This window comes from Chiloscyllium punctatum, chromosome 17 (genome assembly GCF_047496795.1).
Source record: "Chiloscyllium punctatum isolate Juve2018m chromosome 17, sChiPun1.3, whole genome shotgun sequence".
Classification (NCBI taxonomy): Eukaryota; Metazoa; Chordata; class Chondrichthyes; order Orectolobiformes; family Hemiscylliidae; genus Chiloscyllium; species Chiloscyllium punctatum.
The window spans coordinates 43,645,322-43,662,964 of NC_092755.1; the positions used below are offsets into that span (position 1 = coordinate 43,645,322).

General features: G+C 41.9%; 1 protein-coding gene across 2 annotated transcripts in view; it reads right to left on the reverse strand.

Moving 5' to 3' along the window:
* The window catches only part of LOC140487770 (breakpoint cluster region protein), a 457,801-nt gene that overhangs the window by 94,064 nt on the left and 346,094 nt on the right, over nucleotides 1-17,643 (reverse strand). For both annotated transcript variants that reach the window (XM_072587008.1, XM_072587009.1), the window contains exons 15-16: nucleotides 11,159-11,256; nucleotides 7,069-7,200 (exon numbers count right to left, since the gene is read on the reverse strand). In XM_072587008.1, coding sequence (XP_072443109.1) covers nucleotides 7,069-7,200; nucleotides 11,159-11,256 — 230 coding nt within the window. The remainder of the gene's footprint in view (nucleotides 1-7,068; nucleotides 7,201-11,158; nucleotides 11,257-17,643) is intronic.

The window sequence follows — 17,643 nt, forward strand, 5'->3', positions numbered from 1 at the left end:
GGAAGAAACTTTTCCCCATGCTAGAGGGATCAAAGACTGGGAGTTTAGACTTAGGGTAACAGGCAGGCACTTTAGAGATAAAGTGAATAACTATTTGTAAATCTGTTCATAGCGGGAATCGGGAACTCACTGTCTGTAAGGGTACTGGAGTCAGAAACCCTCATTACATTTAAAAGGCCTTCTGATGTACATTTACAATGCCAAGCCATACAGGTTTGATGATACTATGGCATTTAGCGGTGTATTTTGTCCTTTTTTTTGAAGAGAGGTTTAAACAGAGGTACTGACCTGTCTATTGAAACCCCATAAACAGCTTGAGAGACCTTGGGTTTTTTTATTAAAGGAAGAACACTGGAATGATGGCAGCTGAGAGGAGACCTGATAGAAGTCTACAAAATTATGAGAGGCATAGAAAGGGTAGATAGTCAGAGGCCTTTTCCCAACATTGACAATTCAATTACAGGTTAAAGATGAAAGGGGGGAATATTTCAAGGGAGATGTGCGAGGATGTTTTCCATGCAGAGAGTGGTAGGAGCTTGGAACGCACTGCCAGAAGTGGTGATGGAAGCAGGCATGTTGGTGACATTTAAGAGGCATCTGGATGGTTACATGAATAGGTAGGGAATCAAGGAATACGGACCGAAGAAAGGCAGAAGATTGGTCTTTTAGTTTAGTTAGGGCATGATGATGGGCACAGGTTTGGAGCGTCGAAGGTCTTGTTCCTGTGCTGAACTTTTCTTTGTCCTTTGTAACAATAGAGGCACCCTGAATCAGTAGAGCAAGCTCCCACAGAACCAGGATTTTGAGTTTTAGTCTTTCAGTAGCAGCAGTTGTTGGGGGCCGGTTTGGATGCTGCAGTGCACCTCTCCCTGCTACTCTCTCTCTCACTCTGAGCCTGCTCCACCATTTAAGATGATCATGGTCGATATTTTACCTGCCTTGGCTTACCCGCCTGCTCACTTTAAATTTTGATTCCTTTAGTGTTCAAAATCTATCTTAGCCTTAAAAACATTCAATGGGGTAGCCTCAACTGCTTCACTGGATAGGAAATTCCAGAGATTCACAACCCTTTGGGTGAAGAAGCTCCTCCTCAGCTCAGTCCTAAATGTGCTCCCCCTTATTCTGAGGCTGTGCCCCATCTCCGCCCCACCCCGGTTCTAGTTTTACACACCAGGGGAAACAACCTCCCTGCTTCTATCTTATCTATTCCCTTCATAATTTTACACGTTTCTATAAGATCCCTCCTCATTCTTCAAAACTCCAGTAAGTATAGTCCCAATCTACTCAATCTATCCTAATATGCCAACCCTCTCAACTCTGGAATCAATCTATGAACCTCTTCTGCATCTCCTCCAGTGCCAGTACATATTTTCTCAAGTAAGGAGACCAAGATAATCCACAGTACTCCAAGTATGGTTCACCAACACCTTCTACAGCTGCAGCATAACATTCTTGTTTTTAAACTCCGTCCCTCTAGATATGAAGGACAATATTCAATTTGCTTTCTTAAGTACCTGCTGCACTTGTAAACCAACCTTTTGTGATTCATGCACAAAGACACCCAGGTCCCTCTGCACAGCAGCATGCTGTAATTTTTCACCTTTTAAATAATGGTCTATTTTGCTGTAATTCCTACCAAAATGGATAATCTCACATTTATCAAATTGTACTCTATCAGCCAGTCTTGTCCACTCACCTCACCTATCTACATCCCTTTGCAGACTTTAAGTGACCTCTGCACACTTTGCTCTATCTTAGTGTCATCTGTGAACCTTGACACACTACTCTTGGTCCCCATCCCCACAGAACATAGAACATAGAACAATACAGCACAGAACAGGCCCTTCGGCCCACGATGTTGTGCCGAACATTTATCCTAGCTTAAGCACCCATCCATGTACCTATCCAATTGCCGCTTAAAGATCACCAATGATTTTGACTCTACCACTCCCACAGGCAGCACATTCCATGCCCCCACCACTCTCTGGGTAAAGAACCTGCCCCTGACATCCCCCCTATACCTTCCACCCTTCACCTTAAATTTATGTCCCCTTGTAACACTCTGTTGTACCCGGGGGGAAAGTTTCTGACTGTCTACTCTATCTATTCCTCTGATCATCTTATACACCTCTATCAAGTCACCCCTCATCCTTCGCCGTTCCAATGAGAAAAGGCCTAGCACTCTCAACCTATCCTCGTACAACCTATTCTCCATTCCAGGCAACATCCTGGTAAATCTTCTCTGCACCCACTCCAAAACTTCCACATCTTTCCTAAAGTGAGGCGGCCAGAACTGCACACAGTACTCCAAATGTGGCCTAACCAAGGTCCTGTACAGCTGCAACATCACCTCACGACTCTTGAAATCAATCCCTCTGCTAATGAACGATAATACACCATAGGCCTTCTTAAAGCTCTGTCCACCTGAGTGGCAACTTTCAAAAAGCTATGAACATTAATCCCAAGATCCCTTTGCTCCTCCACCTTACTAAGAACCCTACCGTTAACCCTGTATTCTGCATTCTTATTTGTCCTTCCAAAATGGACAACCTCACACTTGACAGGGTTGAACTCCATCTGCCACTCCTCAGCCCAGCTCTGCATCATATCTAAGTCCCTCTGCAGCCGACAACAGCCCTCCTCACTATCCACAACTCCACCAATCTTCGAATCGTCTGCAAATTTACTGATCCACCCTTCGACTCACTCTTCCAAGTTGTTAGTAAAAATTACAAACAGCAGAGGACCCAGAACTGATCCCTGCGGAACTCCACTTGTAACTGGGCTCCAGGCTGAATATTTACCATCTATCACCACTCTCTGACTTCGACTGGTTAGCCAGTTTTCTATCCAATTGGCCAAATTTCCCTCTTTCCCATGCCTCCTGACTTTCCGCATGGGGAACCTCATCAAATGCCTTACTAAAAACCATGTACACTACATCCACTGCTCTACCCTCATCCACATGCTTGGTCACCTCCTCAAAGAATTCAATAAGACTTGTAAGGCAAGACCTACCCTTCACAAATCCGTGCTGGCTGTCCCTAATCAAGCAGTGTCTTTCCAGATACTCGTAAATCCTATCCCTCAGTACCCTTTCCATTATTTTGCCTACCACTGAAGTAAGACTAACTGGCCTGTAATTCCCGGGTTATCCCTATTCCCTTTTTTGAACAAGAGCACAACATTCGCCACTCTCCAGTCCCCTGGTACCACCCCCGTTGACAGTGAAGACGAAAAGATCATTGCCAACGGCTCAGCAATTTCCTCTCTTGCTTCCCACATAATCCTAGGATAGATCCCGTCAGGCCCGGGGGACTTGTCTATCCTCAAGTTTTTCAAAATGCCCAACACATCTTCCTTCCTAACAAGTATCTCTTCTAGCTTACCAGTCCGTTTCACACTCTCCTCTTCAACAATACGGTCCCTCTCGTTTGTAAATACTGAAGAAAAGTACTCATTCAAGACCTCTCCTACACTGTCTCCCACTACTGTCCTTGATCGGACCTACCCTCGTTCTCGTCATTTATGTAACTGTAAACAATAACAAAATCAAATCAAAGCAAAGCAAACGATATCATACCTGTTTATATCTTTTTGTACAACTAATTCAACTACTTTATGGTGAGTATTGTGCACACTAAGACACAAAACTTTAAGGCTTGTCCTTTTAAAACTTAGTTCTGTTTGCATTATTTTGCACTGTGGCCCAGTTTAATTCTTTCCCTTGAATGTTTTGCCCATCCCTTTTCTTATTTCTCATTCAGCGTATTCTTGTTGCCTTTGTTTCCCTTTCTTCCGTCTCCCTGTAGAGGCTCCTACACACCTGCCATTTGAGTTTAAACCCTCCCAGCCATGTTAGCAGATACTCCCCGCAGGGCATCAGTCCGAATCCTGTTCAGGTGCAACCCGCCCAGCTTGTACTGATGCCACCTCACCCGGAATTGGCCAAAGAATCTGAAACCTCCCCCATTGCACCATCTTTCCAGCTACATATTCACCTGATATTTCCGATTACTTTTACTCTTGACTAGCACAAAGCAATCTTGAGATCACTGAGTTTGAGGTTTTATGTTTTAACTTGCATCCTAATTCCTTTTAGGACCATATCTATTTCTTTTTCCTTTGTTGGTGGTACCGAAGATGTTTTACCTATGTTGTTGCTTTGAAGGTGGGGAAACTCCAGCCTCTCAGATTGCCTTGATCCATTACAATTCACCTATCATCACAATAAGTCCATGGCAGATGCCATCTCACTGGTCCTACACTCATCCTTGTACATCTGAATAACAAGGAAACCTACAAATCCCATGCAAGGACTGCACAAAACACTACATCGGACAAACAGGAAGACAGCTAACGATCCGCATCCATGAACACCAACTAGCCACGAAACGACACGACCAACTATCCTTAGTAGCCACACACGCAGATGACAAGCAACATGAGTTCGACTGGGACAACACTACCATTATAGGACAAGCCAAACAAAGAACAGCCAGGGAATTCCTAGAGGCATGGCACTCATCCACAGATTCAATCAATAAGCACATCGACCTGGACCCAATATACCGACCACTGCAGCGGACAGCTGGAACTGACAACCGGAAGCGGCAGAGACAAACCACTATAAATGCCGGAGGAAAGATCACAGAAGTGCTTCACAGGAGGCTCCCAAGCACTGAGGATGTCACCTAGACAGGGGACGAAACATCTGCAACACAAATTCCCAGCTCGGCGAACAGAGCCACAACAACAAGCACCCGAGCTACAAATCTTCTCCCAAACTTTGAAAACCTACAAGAGACTTCTATTTATTGACTTTAGCTCCACCTTCAATACCATAATTCACACAAAACCCATCTCCAAACTCTGAGACCAACGACTGTGCTTCCCCCGCTGCAACTAGATCCTTGACTTAATGACCCGCAGACTGAAATCAGTTAGAATAGGCAATAACCCCTACTGAATTGAATGGAATTTATTGTCACATGTACTGAGGCACAGTGAAAAGCTTTGTCTTGCAAGCAATACAGGCAGATCACAGAGTTAAGTAGCATAGGTAGTAAATAATAGGTAAACAGCGGCCAAAGCAAAAACACAGGTACAGGTGAATGTTAAGAGTTTGAGAGTCCATTCAGTATTCGAACAACAGTAGGGTAGAAACTGTTTCGAAACTAGCTGGTGCGTGTGTTCAGGCTTCTGTACCTTCTCCCCGATGGTACAGATTGTAGATGGTGGGATGGATCTTTGAAAATGCTGGCGGCATTTTATTGACAGTGGGCCTGGTAGATGGATTCTATAGATGGGAGGTTGGCCTTTGTGATTATCTGGGCCGAGTTCACCACGCTCTGTAACCGTATACGATCTTGAATAGTACAGTTGCCATACCAGGTAGTGATACATCCAGACACACCTATAAAAGTTGGCAAGGGTATTTGCCGTCATGCCACATTTCCTCAACTGCCTGAGGAAGAAGAGATGTTGTTGGGTCTTTGCAACCAGTGCATCCACATGAAGAGTCCAAGAAAGCATGTTGTGGAATGACCATTCCCAGGACCTTGACAATCTCCACTCTCCACAATAATCCCCAACACCGGTGCCCCGGAAGGCTGTGTACTCAGCCTCTTACTATACTCCTTATACATTTACTACTGTGTGGCCAAACTATGCTGTAACTCCATTTACAAATTGCTGATGACATCACCACCAACAATGACAAGACAGAGTATACGTAAACAATAGAGTACTTAGTGGCATGTATAAAGACAACAATCTCTCCCTTAATGTCAGCAAAATAAAGGAGCTGGTCATCAACTTCAGGAAGCGGAGTGGAGGGCACCCTCCTGCCTGTATCTATAGTGCTGAGGTAGTGGTGGTTGAGAGCTTCAATTTCCTAAGATAAATATCCATCCACAGTCCACAGTGAAGAAAGTCCACCAATGCCCTTACTTCCTCAGAAGGATAAGGAGATTCAGCATGCCCACAGTGACGCTTAGCAATTTTTATAGATGCATCACAGAAAGCATCCTATATGGATACATCACAGTTTGGTATGACAACTGCTCTGCCCAAGGCCACAAGAAATTACGAAGAGTTGTGCAGCTTAGTCCATCATGAAAACCAGCCTTCCTTTCAGTGATTCAGTCTACATTTCATACTGCCTTGGGAAAGCAGCCAACATAATCAAAGACCCCTCCCATCCCTGTCATACTCCTTCCACCCTTTACCATTGGGCAGAAGATACACAAGTTTAAAACGTGTTAACAAATTCAAGAACAGTTTCTTCCCTGCTGTTATCAGACTTTTGAACGGGCTTCTCATATATTAGAGTTGATTTTCTCTGCACTCTCTCTTTGGGTGTAACACCGTATTCTGCATTTTGTTCTATTACCCTGATGTACTTATGTAAACTATGGTTTGTCTGGTTAGCACGCAAAACAGTACTTTTCACTGTCTCTTGGTACACGTTACAACAATAAATCAAGCCAAATTAAATCACTTACGATTCAATGGGTGCCCTACCGCCATCCATCTGAAGCCCTTAAGTCAGGAACTAAAGACTATCTGATGGTTTCAGTGTACCACTGCTGACATTTATCCGTGTCAGTGGGAGGCCAACTGAATATAAAAAAGTCATGCAGCTTTTTCTGTTTAGGCAAGGAGTAAGGACTTTTGTGGGATGCCTGCATCATTGGCGACACCCTTTTCCCTTTTAAAGAATAGGTTACCTTTACCGCATCCCACTAGGCTCTTGAAACCGGTTTCCTAAGCCTTCCCCTCTCTCAGATTTACCCTGGGATGTTTTTTGTTGTGGAGCTGCTTGTACTCTCCGTAGTTGTCTGTGCTTTCACTGGTGGGACTCCAGAACTGCCAGCAGATCATACTGGTCAACAGCTCTTTTTCTTCTGAGATCGTCATGCCTCAAAACAATGATGCAGAATCATAGACAGGCAGCTCAACAAATTTTCAATCAGAGTGGGAACTGTGTCAAAGACAGCCCTGAGTCTCCAGTCAATCTAATAGTTCTAAACATGACTCGCAAAACAAGTTGAGTGAAGGACCTACCTGAATCTGTCCTTTCCCCATGATTTTATCAGTAATTTCAGCATCTTCTTTGGTGAGTTTTGTTTTGTTGTAGCATTTTTCATAGCATAAAATTCGTAGTGTTTGAGATCCTTCCAGTTCTATTTCAAATTCCTGTAAAAGAAGTGAGACTGTTAAAGCAGAAATAAAGTGAATGAGTGAGAGAAGAGGGTGAGAGAGAGAGCAAGAGAGAGAGAGTGTGTGTGTGCATGAGCATACGTAGTTGCTGCTACTTTCTTACTCTGCAATTAAACGTAATATAATATACTCACCATAAATCTTGCTTGTGTCTTTGTGGAAATATGAATTAGCTCCTTGCCAGATCATGGGTGCCATGGTGACATGTCTGATAGGGAGCACCCATAGCAAAAATCCATATCAAACGTGCACACTTCGCAAACAACGATGAATCTATGAATCTTCTACACAAAATAGGCAAGGCCTTATACTAACCAAAATGGTTCATAGACCAGAATTGAACTCAGTATTCCAAAAGTGGCCTAACCAATATCCTGTACAGCCACAATATGACTCCCCAATTCCTGTACTCATGCACTGACCAATAAAGGTAAGTGTACCAAACGCCTTCTTCACCACTCTGTCCATCTGCGACTCCACTTTCAAAGAACTATGAACTGTCAACACTCCCCAGGACCTTGTCATTAAGTGTATATGTCCGGCCCTGATTTGTCCAATCAAAATGTAGCACCTCATATTTACCTAAATTAAAGTCCTTCTGCCACTCCTTGGTCCATCTGAAGAAGGGCTTATGCCCAAAATGTGATTCTCCTGTTCCTTTGATGCTGCCTGACCTGCTCCGCTTTTCCAGCAACACATTTTTAAGCTACCATCTGATCAAGGTCCTGTTGTACTCTGAGGTAACCACTGCACCACTGATTTTGGTGTCATCTGCAAATTTACTAACCAGACCTCCTATATTCAGATCCAAATCATTTATGACATAGTGCAGTGGATCCAGCACCAATCCCTGCAACACACCGATGGTCACAGGCCTCCAGGCCAAAAAGCAACCCTCCATCACCACCCTCTGTCTTCTACCTTCTAGGCAATTTTGTATCCAAATGGCTCGTCCTCCCTGTATTTCACGTGATCTAATCTTGCTTCCACCACATTTCGAGGCAGCTCTTTCCATACTTGAACTACTTGGTACATGAATTTTTTTTTTCTCACACCACTCTTACTTCATTTGCAAATTGATTTAAATTTATGCCCTTTGTGCTTGTCCCTTTTATGAGTGGGTATAGCTTCTCCCTATCTACTATATCCAGCCTCCTCATGATTTTGAAAACCCCTATCAAATCACTTTCTGGCCTTCTTCTCTCCAAGAAGTACATTCCCAACTTCTTCAATCCATCCTCCTAAATGAAGATTCATACTCTTGGGACCACGCTTGTAACTTGCTTCTGCACTCCAATGCATTCACATCTATCCTATAACATATTCCTCACATTGTCCACAATACTTCAGCTGAGGGCTGATAAGTTCAACATCACCTCCTTGCTGTTGTACTCCATGCTTCTATTAATAAAGCTGAGGGTACTATATGCTTTATTAACTGTTCTCGCCACCTGTCTTGCCACCTTCAATGATCTGTGCACATATACGCCCAAGTACCTCTACTCCTGCACCCAATTTAGATTTGGACCCCAACATCTTTCAATGTTTTTCCTGCCATTGTATATCATCTCACATTTCTCTGCATGAACCTCATCTGCCACCCATCTGCCCACAACATCAGCTGTTGGTGTACTTTTGGAAGTCCACATCATCCTCTCACAGTGTATCATTCTTTCAAGTTAGCGAGTTTTTGAGAAGATGTAGGTTTGCTCTCTGAACTAGAAGGTTCGTTTTCAGATGTTTTGTCACCATACTAGGTTACATCATCAGTAAGCCTCCGGATGAAGCACTGGTGGCATGGCCCGCATTCTATTTATGTGTTTATAAATGCATAAATAGAAAGCGGACCTTGCCACCGGTGCTTCACCCAGAGACTCACTGATGATGTTACCTAGTATGATGATGAAAAGTCTGAAAACAAACCTTCTAGCTCAGCAAGCAAACCTACATCCAATTCTTTCAAGTTTTATTTCCCCTACATTAATATATATCAGGAAAAGCAGAAGTCCTAATACCGACACTACAAATCTTCCCTCAGCTTGAAAATTATTTATTGACCCTTACTCTCTATTTCCTATCACTCAGCTAATTTTGTACCCATGTTGCTCTTATCTCTTTTATACAATGATTTCTAACTTTCCACACAAGTCTGTTGTGAGGCACTGCATCAAATATCTTCTGGAAATCCATGTATACCCACATTGAGCCTTTCTGTTGCCTCTTTAGAAAAAAACCCAACATGTTAGTTAAACATGGTTTCCTCTTTAGAAATGGACGCTGACTCTGCCTAATCAACCAACCTTTTTCTGTGTGACTACTAATTCTACCTCAAATGACGGTAGAAGGCTCTCCACCAAAGTTATACTGATGGGTCTGTAATTGATAGGATTATCTTTACAAACTTTTTTGAATTATAATGTTTGTAAATATACAATCTTCTGTTGCTTCCCCCAGGTCCAGCAAAGATTAAAGATGATCAAAAAAAAACATGAAAAATTGAAAAACATCAAAGAGCAGTAAGAAGTCTTTCAACACACAGACTCACACATTTAAAGCAATCTGGAGAGGGAGCCCGAAAACAGACACTGCTGCATCAAGAAAGTAAAAAGATTGTTTTGTACTCGCCACCCTGCAGAATGCTAGGGAGGAGGAAATTCTCTGTTTTAAGAGATGCGACTTGTATTGAAAGATTTAAGAATCATGGAGTCACACAGTGTGTTACAGCTGGAGGTCAGACTGAGAATACACAGATGATTGCACAGGAAAAAGCAGCCTGTTGAAAAGCCAGAAAATGTTTCTGACTTTAAATACAAAATTACAAATCTGGTATGAACATGGCATAACACATTAACATTGTGAAAAGCATTTTCATTTGTTTCAATTAAGGGGAAAGTATATTTTCTGTGGTTTTATATATTTATTATTTATTGAGTAATACTCAGTCTATGTTGATTTTGCTTTGTTGTTTGTTACAGTAAAAGTCTTAAAATGTAAAATCTTCACAGAATCACAAAATTACAACAAGCAGGAGGCAATTCAGCTCACTTTCAGCACTGGCTCTCTAAATGAGCATTTCGTGTAATGCCATTCTCTGTTCTTTTGATTTGTGATTCTTTCCTTTAGTCACTGGAAAATGAGTATCTTTTCAAAAGTTATTGGTCTCAACAGAAATCGTAGTAAATGTCAAATAGCATCAAAATATTCAAAGTAATTCATACTATACTTTGTTAAAGTTCATTTTAACATTGTGTATATAATGAAAAATACTCTTAGAAGTCCTAAAAACATTCAAAGAGCAACCTGAAAAGACATTCTTTAAATTCTGCCTTCCTCACCCTGCATTCTCTCCTTACCAAAATATGGTCTTATTAGTCAGAAATCACTACCTTCTTTTAATTCCCCCAATTTTCAGAAAGTCCTGGCAGCCTCTTCCACCCACTCTTAGAAATCTGATCATCTATGGTGGGACAATGATCAGTAACAAGAATGCTGGTTTATTTTATCCCTTTATTGCCAAGATGGCGAGAATACAATTATAGAGATTTGATGATTGAGAACTACCTCCATTAAACAGACCAAGGTATGATTCTGATACCTGACAGTTTTTCTAAACTGTCCATTAAAGATCCTCTGAGTCATCAGATCTAATGCACTGAATTAGAGTCTTAACATATAGAATTAGTTCAGTAACTGGTGGTTCAAGTCTCCAGGAAACATTCAAGATGTTTCCTCACAGAGAGGCAAGGAAAATTCAGAAGGTGAATGACCCCATTTCACAATCAAGCATTTGGAAGACAGTTGCAAAACACTATCAGAGATTAAGTTATCAGACTGTCTTCCAACCTGGAAAATTGTGTAAAACTGCATACATGCAACTGTTTTCAAATGGTACAGTTAATCAATATGGTCCATTACATACCAGACCAAAACTCACCTCATTCCAGTTTGGTTCCATTGTGTCCCTGTAGACTCTTGTCTTAGCTTTGTTAACAAAGTAGCCAAATGAATCTACTTCTAATGTACAGTACAAATCTGTTAAAAAACAAGGGAAACAAATGTATAGATAATAACCATTTGGATAAGAATTTCCATATGTTAAAAATAAGTGGATTGTGCAAAAACAATTACAAACACACAAAGAGAAGAAAGCAAATCAGACCCACCAACTCTCACTGTATTCATTTTAAAATATAATACACTGCACCAGCTCTCCTAGTTGTCAAACAGTGAATTCTAGAGGTTACAAGGAGGAGAATAAAAGCCTGCCACTAAGTTCAGGAGAACCTCAGGATTTGCTTCTCAATTCCCTGTCCATAATATATTGTGACTATAATTAACTAAATCAATTTCTCCCTCCACCATATGTCCCATGTATCTAAAGCCAGAACAACAGAGGGCTGTTCAGGATTAGAACAGACTTACGTTTTTTCAAAGAAGCACTCTTACAAGTTGGAAAATACCACATTTTGTCTCTATTATCCTCTAGCCCACGCTGCCAAAGTTTGACATTCCTTTAAAAGTTATAATATTGCCTCCTATTGTTGTCGTTTTCGTATATTATCCATGCACTTAGCACACGAAGAAGTTAAATGTTAATTGAGCATTAAATTTTCCTCCCTTAAATTTGGATCCAGGTTGTGTTAATGCCGCATTTGTGAACAAATTCGACAAAGTTGTTGAATTTTTATTCTAAAACATCTCCAGAACCACAAAATCTTTCCTCATACCAGGGTTATTTCAATCTCATTTATCAGCTCACCTGTGTTTCTTTATAAATTCTCCAAAACCAGGATGCAGTTTCCTTTATAAAAGTCTTGATCAACAATGATTAATGCTTGACAAATATACAAGGACACAGATTATTTCAGAAAAGACAAATTGGAAGGGATGTGTATTCTGTCCTTGATGTTAAAGGAAATTGAAAGCATCCTGTTTTGGACATCCTACAAACATTACATTACCACTGATACTCAGCTCCCTCCCCTTGCCTCACTCCACCGCTTTCAAGCTGAGCTAACCCACTTAGAGTCATAGAGATGTACAACATAGAAACAGACTCTTCGGTCTAACTTGTCCATGTCGACTAGATCTCCAAAATTAATCTAGTCCTATTTGCCAGCACTTGGCCCATACCTCCGTAAACCCTTCCTATTCATATAGGCATCCAGACGCCTTTTAAATAGTATAATTGTGTCAGCCTCCACCAATTCTTCTGGCAACTTATTTCATACTCGTAGTACCCTCTGCATGAAAAAGTTGCCCCTTAGGTCCTTTTTAAATTTTTCACCTCTCACCCTAAACTCCTAGTTCTAGATTCCCCCAGCCCAGGGAAAATACCTAATCTATTTACCATATCCATGTCCCTCATGATTTTATAAACCTCTGTAAGGTCACCCCTCACACTCTGACGTTCCAGGGAAAACTGCCCCAGTCTATTCAGCCTCTCCCCATAGCTCAAATCTTCCAATCCTGGCGATATCCTTGTAAATCTTTTCCGAACCCTTTCAAGTTTCACAACATCATTCCAATAGGAGGGAGACCAGAATTGCACACAATATTCCAAAAGTGGCCTAACAAATGTCCTGTTCAGCTGCAACATGACCTTCCAATTTTGGTATCATCTGTAAACTTACTAAGTATGCCTCCTATGCTGACATCCAAATCATTTATATAACTGATAAAAAGCAGTGGACCCAGCATCTATCCTTGAGGCACATCTCTGGTCACAGGCTTCCAGTCCAACAGACAACCCTCCATCACCACCTTCTGTATCATATCTTCAAGCCAGTTCAGTGTATATATGGTTAGTTCTCCCTGTATCCCATGTGGCATAACCTTGCTAACCAGTCTACCATGAGGAACTTTATTGAACGCCTTACTGAAGCCCATTTAGATCACGTCCACTGTTCTCCCCACATCAATCCTCTCTGTTATTTCTTCAAAAAACTCAAATCAAGTTCATGAGACATGATTTCCCATGCACAAAGCCATACTGACTATCCTTAATCAATCCTTGCCATTCCAAATACACATAAATCCTGTCCCTCAGGATTCCCACCAAGAACTTTCCCTCCACCACTGATGTCAGGATCATTGGTCAATAGTTCTCCAGTTTTCTTTATCAATGTTCTTAAATAGTGGCAAAACGTTGGCCAACCTTCTGTATTCCTGCACCTCACCGGTGAGGCAAATATCTCTGCAAGAGGCCCACCAATTCTTCCCTAGCTTCCCACAGATTTCTAGGATACAGCAAATAAGGTCCTGGAGATTTATCCATGTTTACGTGTTTCAAGACATCCAGCACCACCTCCTCTGTAACATGGACATTTTTCAAGATGTCAACATCTATTTCCCCTCATTCTGTATCTTCCATGTCCACAGTAAACACTGATGCAAAATATTCATTTAGTATCTCCTGCAGTTCCACAAATAGCTGCCTTGCTGATCTTTTTGGGGCCGAATTCTCTCGCTAGTTACCCTTCTGTTCTTAATGTATTTATAAAATCCTTTTGGATTCTCCTTAACCCTATTTGCCAAAGCTATCTCATGACCCCTTTTTGCCCTCCTGATTTCCCTTTCATGTATACTCTCACTGCCTTAATACTCTTTTAAGGATTCAGTCGATCTCTGCTGTCTATTGCTGACCTGTGTTTCCTTTTTTTTCTTGACCAAAACCTCAATTTCTCTACTCATCCAGCATTCCTTACATCTACCAGCCTTGTCTTTCACCCTAACAGGAACATCCTGTCTCTGGACTCTCATTTTCTCATTTTTGAAGGCTTCCCATTTTCCAACCACCCCTAATCAACTTTTGAAAGTTCTTGCTAATACTATCAAAGTTAGCCTTCCTACAATTTTGAACTTCAATTTTTAGATCTGGACTATCCTTTTCCATCACTATTTTAAAACTAATAGAATTATGGTCACTGGCCCCAAAATGTTCTGCCAACTGACATCTCAGTCACTTGCCCTGCCTTATTCTCAAGAGGAGTCAAGTTTTGCACCTTCTCCAGTAGGTACATCCACATACCGAATGAGAAAATTTTATTGTACACACTTACCAAATTCCTCTCCATCTAAACCACTAACAGTATGATAGTCCTGGTCTATGTTTGGAAAGTTAAAATCCCCTACCATAACCACCCTATTATTCTAATTGGGGGCGGGGGGGGGATGTTGATATCCAAATCACTTATGACATCTTTTTCTTATTTCTCTGTTCCATCCAAATAACTTGTACATATTTCCAAGAAAAATATTCCCTAAGTACAGCCGTAATCAAAGACGCCCCCACCACCACACCCCCCAACTTCTACTGTTCCTATAGCATTTGTATCCTGGAACATTACACTACCAATCCTGTCCATCCCTGAGCCATGTTTCTGTAATTGCTATGATATCCCAGTCCCATGTTCCTAACCATGCCCTGAGTTCATCTTTCTTCCCTGTTAGGCCTCTTGGATTGAAGTAAATGCAGTTTATTTTATCAGTCCTACCTCATTTCTGCATTGTTCCTCACTGGTTGACTTGCTCCTTTTCCTAACTGTACTAGTCTCAGACTGATCTCTTTCCTCACTATCTCCCTGGGTCCCACCCACCCCACCTTACTAGTTTAAATCCTCCTGAGCAGCTCCAGCAAATGTCCCTGCCAGTATATTAGCCCTCTTCCAATACAGGTGCAATGCATCCTTCTTATACAAGTCAAATATACCCCAGAAGAGATTCCAACAATCCAAAAATGTGAACTTTTCTCCTCTGCATCAGCTCCTCAGCCATACATTCATCTACTCTATCCTCCTAGTCATACCCTCACTAACCCATAGGACTGGAAGTAATCCAAATATTACTACCCTCAAGGACCTCCTTTTTAAATTCCTGCCTAGCTTTCTATGTTCTCCCTTCAGAATCTCATCCTTTTCCCTTTCTATGTTATTAGTTCCAATGTATACAACAACCTCCTGCTGGTTCCCCTCCCCTTTTTGAGAATATACTGCACTCTGTCCAAGATAAAATTGGAGGTGTAAAGCACAACGAAGAGGGTTACCTCAGATTACAATAGATGGGCCAATGGGCTGAGAAGTGGCCGATGGAGTTTAATTCAGATAAATGTGAGGTGCTGCATTTTGGGAAAGCAAATCTTAGCAGGACTTATACACTTAATGGTAAGGTCCTAGGGAGTGTTGCTGAACCTTGGAGTGCAGGTTCATAGTTCCTTGAAAGTGGAGTTGCAGGTAGATAGCATAGTGAAGGCGGCGTTTGGTATGCTTTCCTTTATTGGTCAGAGTATTGAGTACAGGAGTTGGGAGGTAATGTTGCGGCTGTACAGGACATTGGTTAGGCCACTGTTGGAATATTGCGTGCAATTCTGGTCTGCTTCCTGTCAGAAAGATGTTGTGAAACTTGAAAGGGTTCAGAAAACATTTACAAGGATGTTGCCAGGGTTGGAGGATTTGAGCTATGGGGAGAGGCTAAACAGGCTGGGGCTGTTTTCCCTGGAGTGTCAGAGGCTGAGGGGTTTATAAAATTATGAGGAGCATGGATAGGGTAAATAGATCTTTTCCCTGGGGTTGGGGAGTCAGAACTAAAGGGCATAGGTTTAGGGTGAGAGAGGAAAGATATAAAAGAGACCTACGGGGCAACTCTTTCACACAGAGGGTGGTACGTAGATGGAATGAGCTGCCAGGGGAAGTGGTGGAGGCTGGTACAATTGCAACTTTTAAGAGGCATTTGGATGGGTATATGAATAGGAAGGGTTTGGAGGGATATGGACCGGGTGCTGGCAGGTGGGACTAGATTGGGATGGGATATCTGGTCGGCAAGGACGGGTTGGACTGAAGGGTCTGTTTCCAAGCTGTACATCTCTATGATTCTATATCCTGAATCCTGCCTCCAGGGAGGTAACACACCATTGACTTCTCGCCTGTTGGCGAGAAACATCAGTTTATGCCTATGACTAGAGAGTTCCCAATCACAAATGATCTCTTGGAACCTGACGTACCTGTCTTTACAATAAAGGCAGTCTCTGTGCCAGAAAATTGGCTGTTCGTGCTGCATTCTCTTGAGATTAAAGACCTTAGAGCCCTGGAAATCTTTTTTCAAAATTGTGCTGGGTTTTAAACATCACATTTGTGACTTATTTCCACTTCCACAATATTTCCAACCTCAACACCTAACTCAACCCAAACAACATCCCTTTGTTACCTTCCAAGTCAATTAGACTTAAATTCTAGTCATCAGTCACTCATCTTCCATGAATCATAAATTTCATTTTGTCAAAATTTCTATTGGTTTAATTCTGGTCCACACGACTTTCCACTTACCTATCTCCTCCAGTTCATTGGGCTACATTGGCTGTCCACATCATGGAAATATAAAAAACAGTGTGGCAGTAGGCCATTTGGTCCTTCGAACCTGCTCCACCATTATGAGCAAGGCTGATCATCCAACTCAGTACCCCGTTCCCATTTCTTCTCCATGTCCTTTGATCCCTTCTGCCCTAAAAGCTATGTCTGATTCCTTGAAAAATTCAATATGTTGATCCCAAACACTTTCTGCGGCAGAGAATTCCACAGGTTCACCACTCGCTGGGTGATAAATGTCTCCTCACCTCAGTCCGAAATGGCCTACACCATAATCCTTAAACAGTAACCACAGGTTCTGATTCTCCTGTCATCGGAAATATCTTTCCTGTATTTAACCTCTTGCGTCCTGTTAGAATTTTATAGTTTTCTAAACTAGGTTTTTTAAAACTCCAATGAATATAGTCCTAACCAAGCCAATCTCTCTTCGTACGCCAGCCCTGCCATCCTAGGAATCAGTCTGGTAAACCTTTGTTGCACTCCTTCCTGCACAAGAAACTCTTTCCTCAGAAAAGGCGACCAAAACTGCACACAATACTCCACATGATTTTCCTTGTACAATGGAGCAAGACATCCCTGCTCCAGTACTCAAATCTTTTCACTATGCAGGGCAATATACTATTTGCTTTCTTTGCCACCTGTTGACCCTGCATGCTTACTTTCAGCAAGTAGTGTACAAGGACACCCAGGTCTCATTGCACCTCCCCCTTTCCCAATCTAAGATCATTCAGATAAATAATCTGCCTTTCTGCTTTTGCTACCAAAGTGGATAACCTCACATTTATTCATATTAAACTGCATCTGCCATGCACTTGCCAACTCACTAAAATGGTCTAAATCATACAGATTCATCCTCCTCATTGTTCACCCTCCCACTCAGCTCTGTGTCATCTCCAAACTTAAGAGGTATTATATTTAGTTCCCTCATCTAAATTATTAACATATATTGTGAATGACTATGGTCCAATCAGTGACCGCTGTGGCACACCACTCATCACCGCCCGTCACTGAGAAAAAGACCTGTTTATTTCTAGCTACACTTTGTTTCCTGTCTGCTATC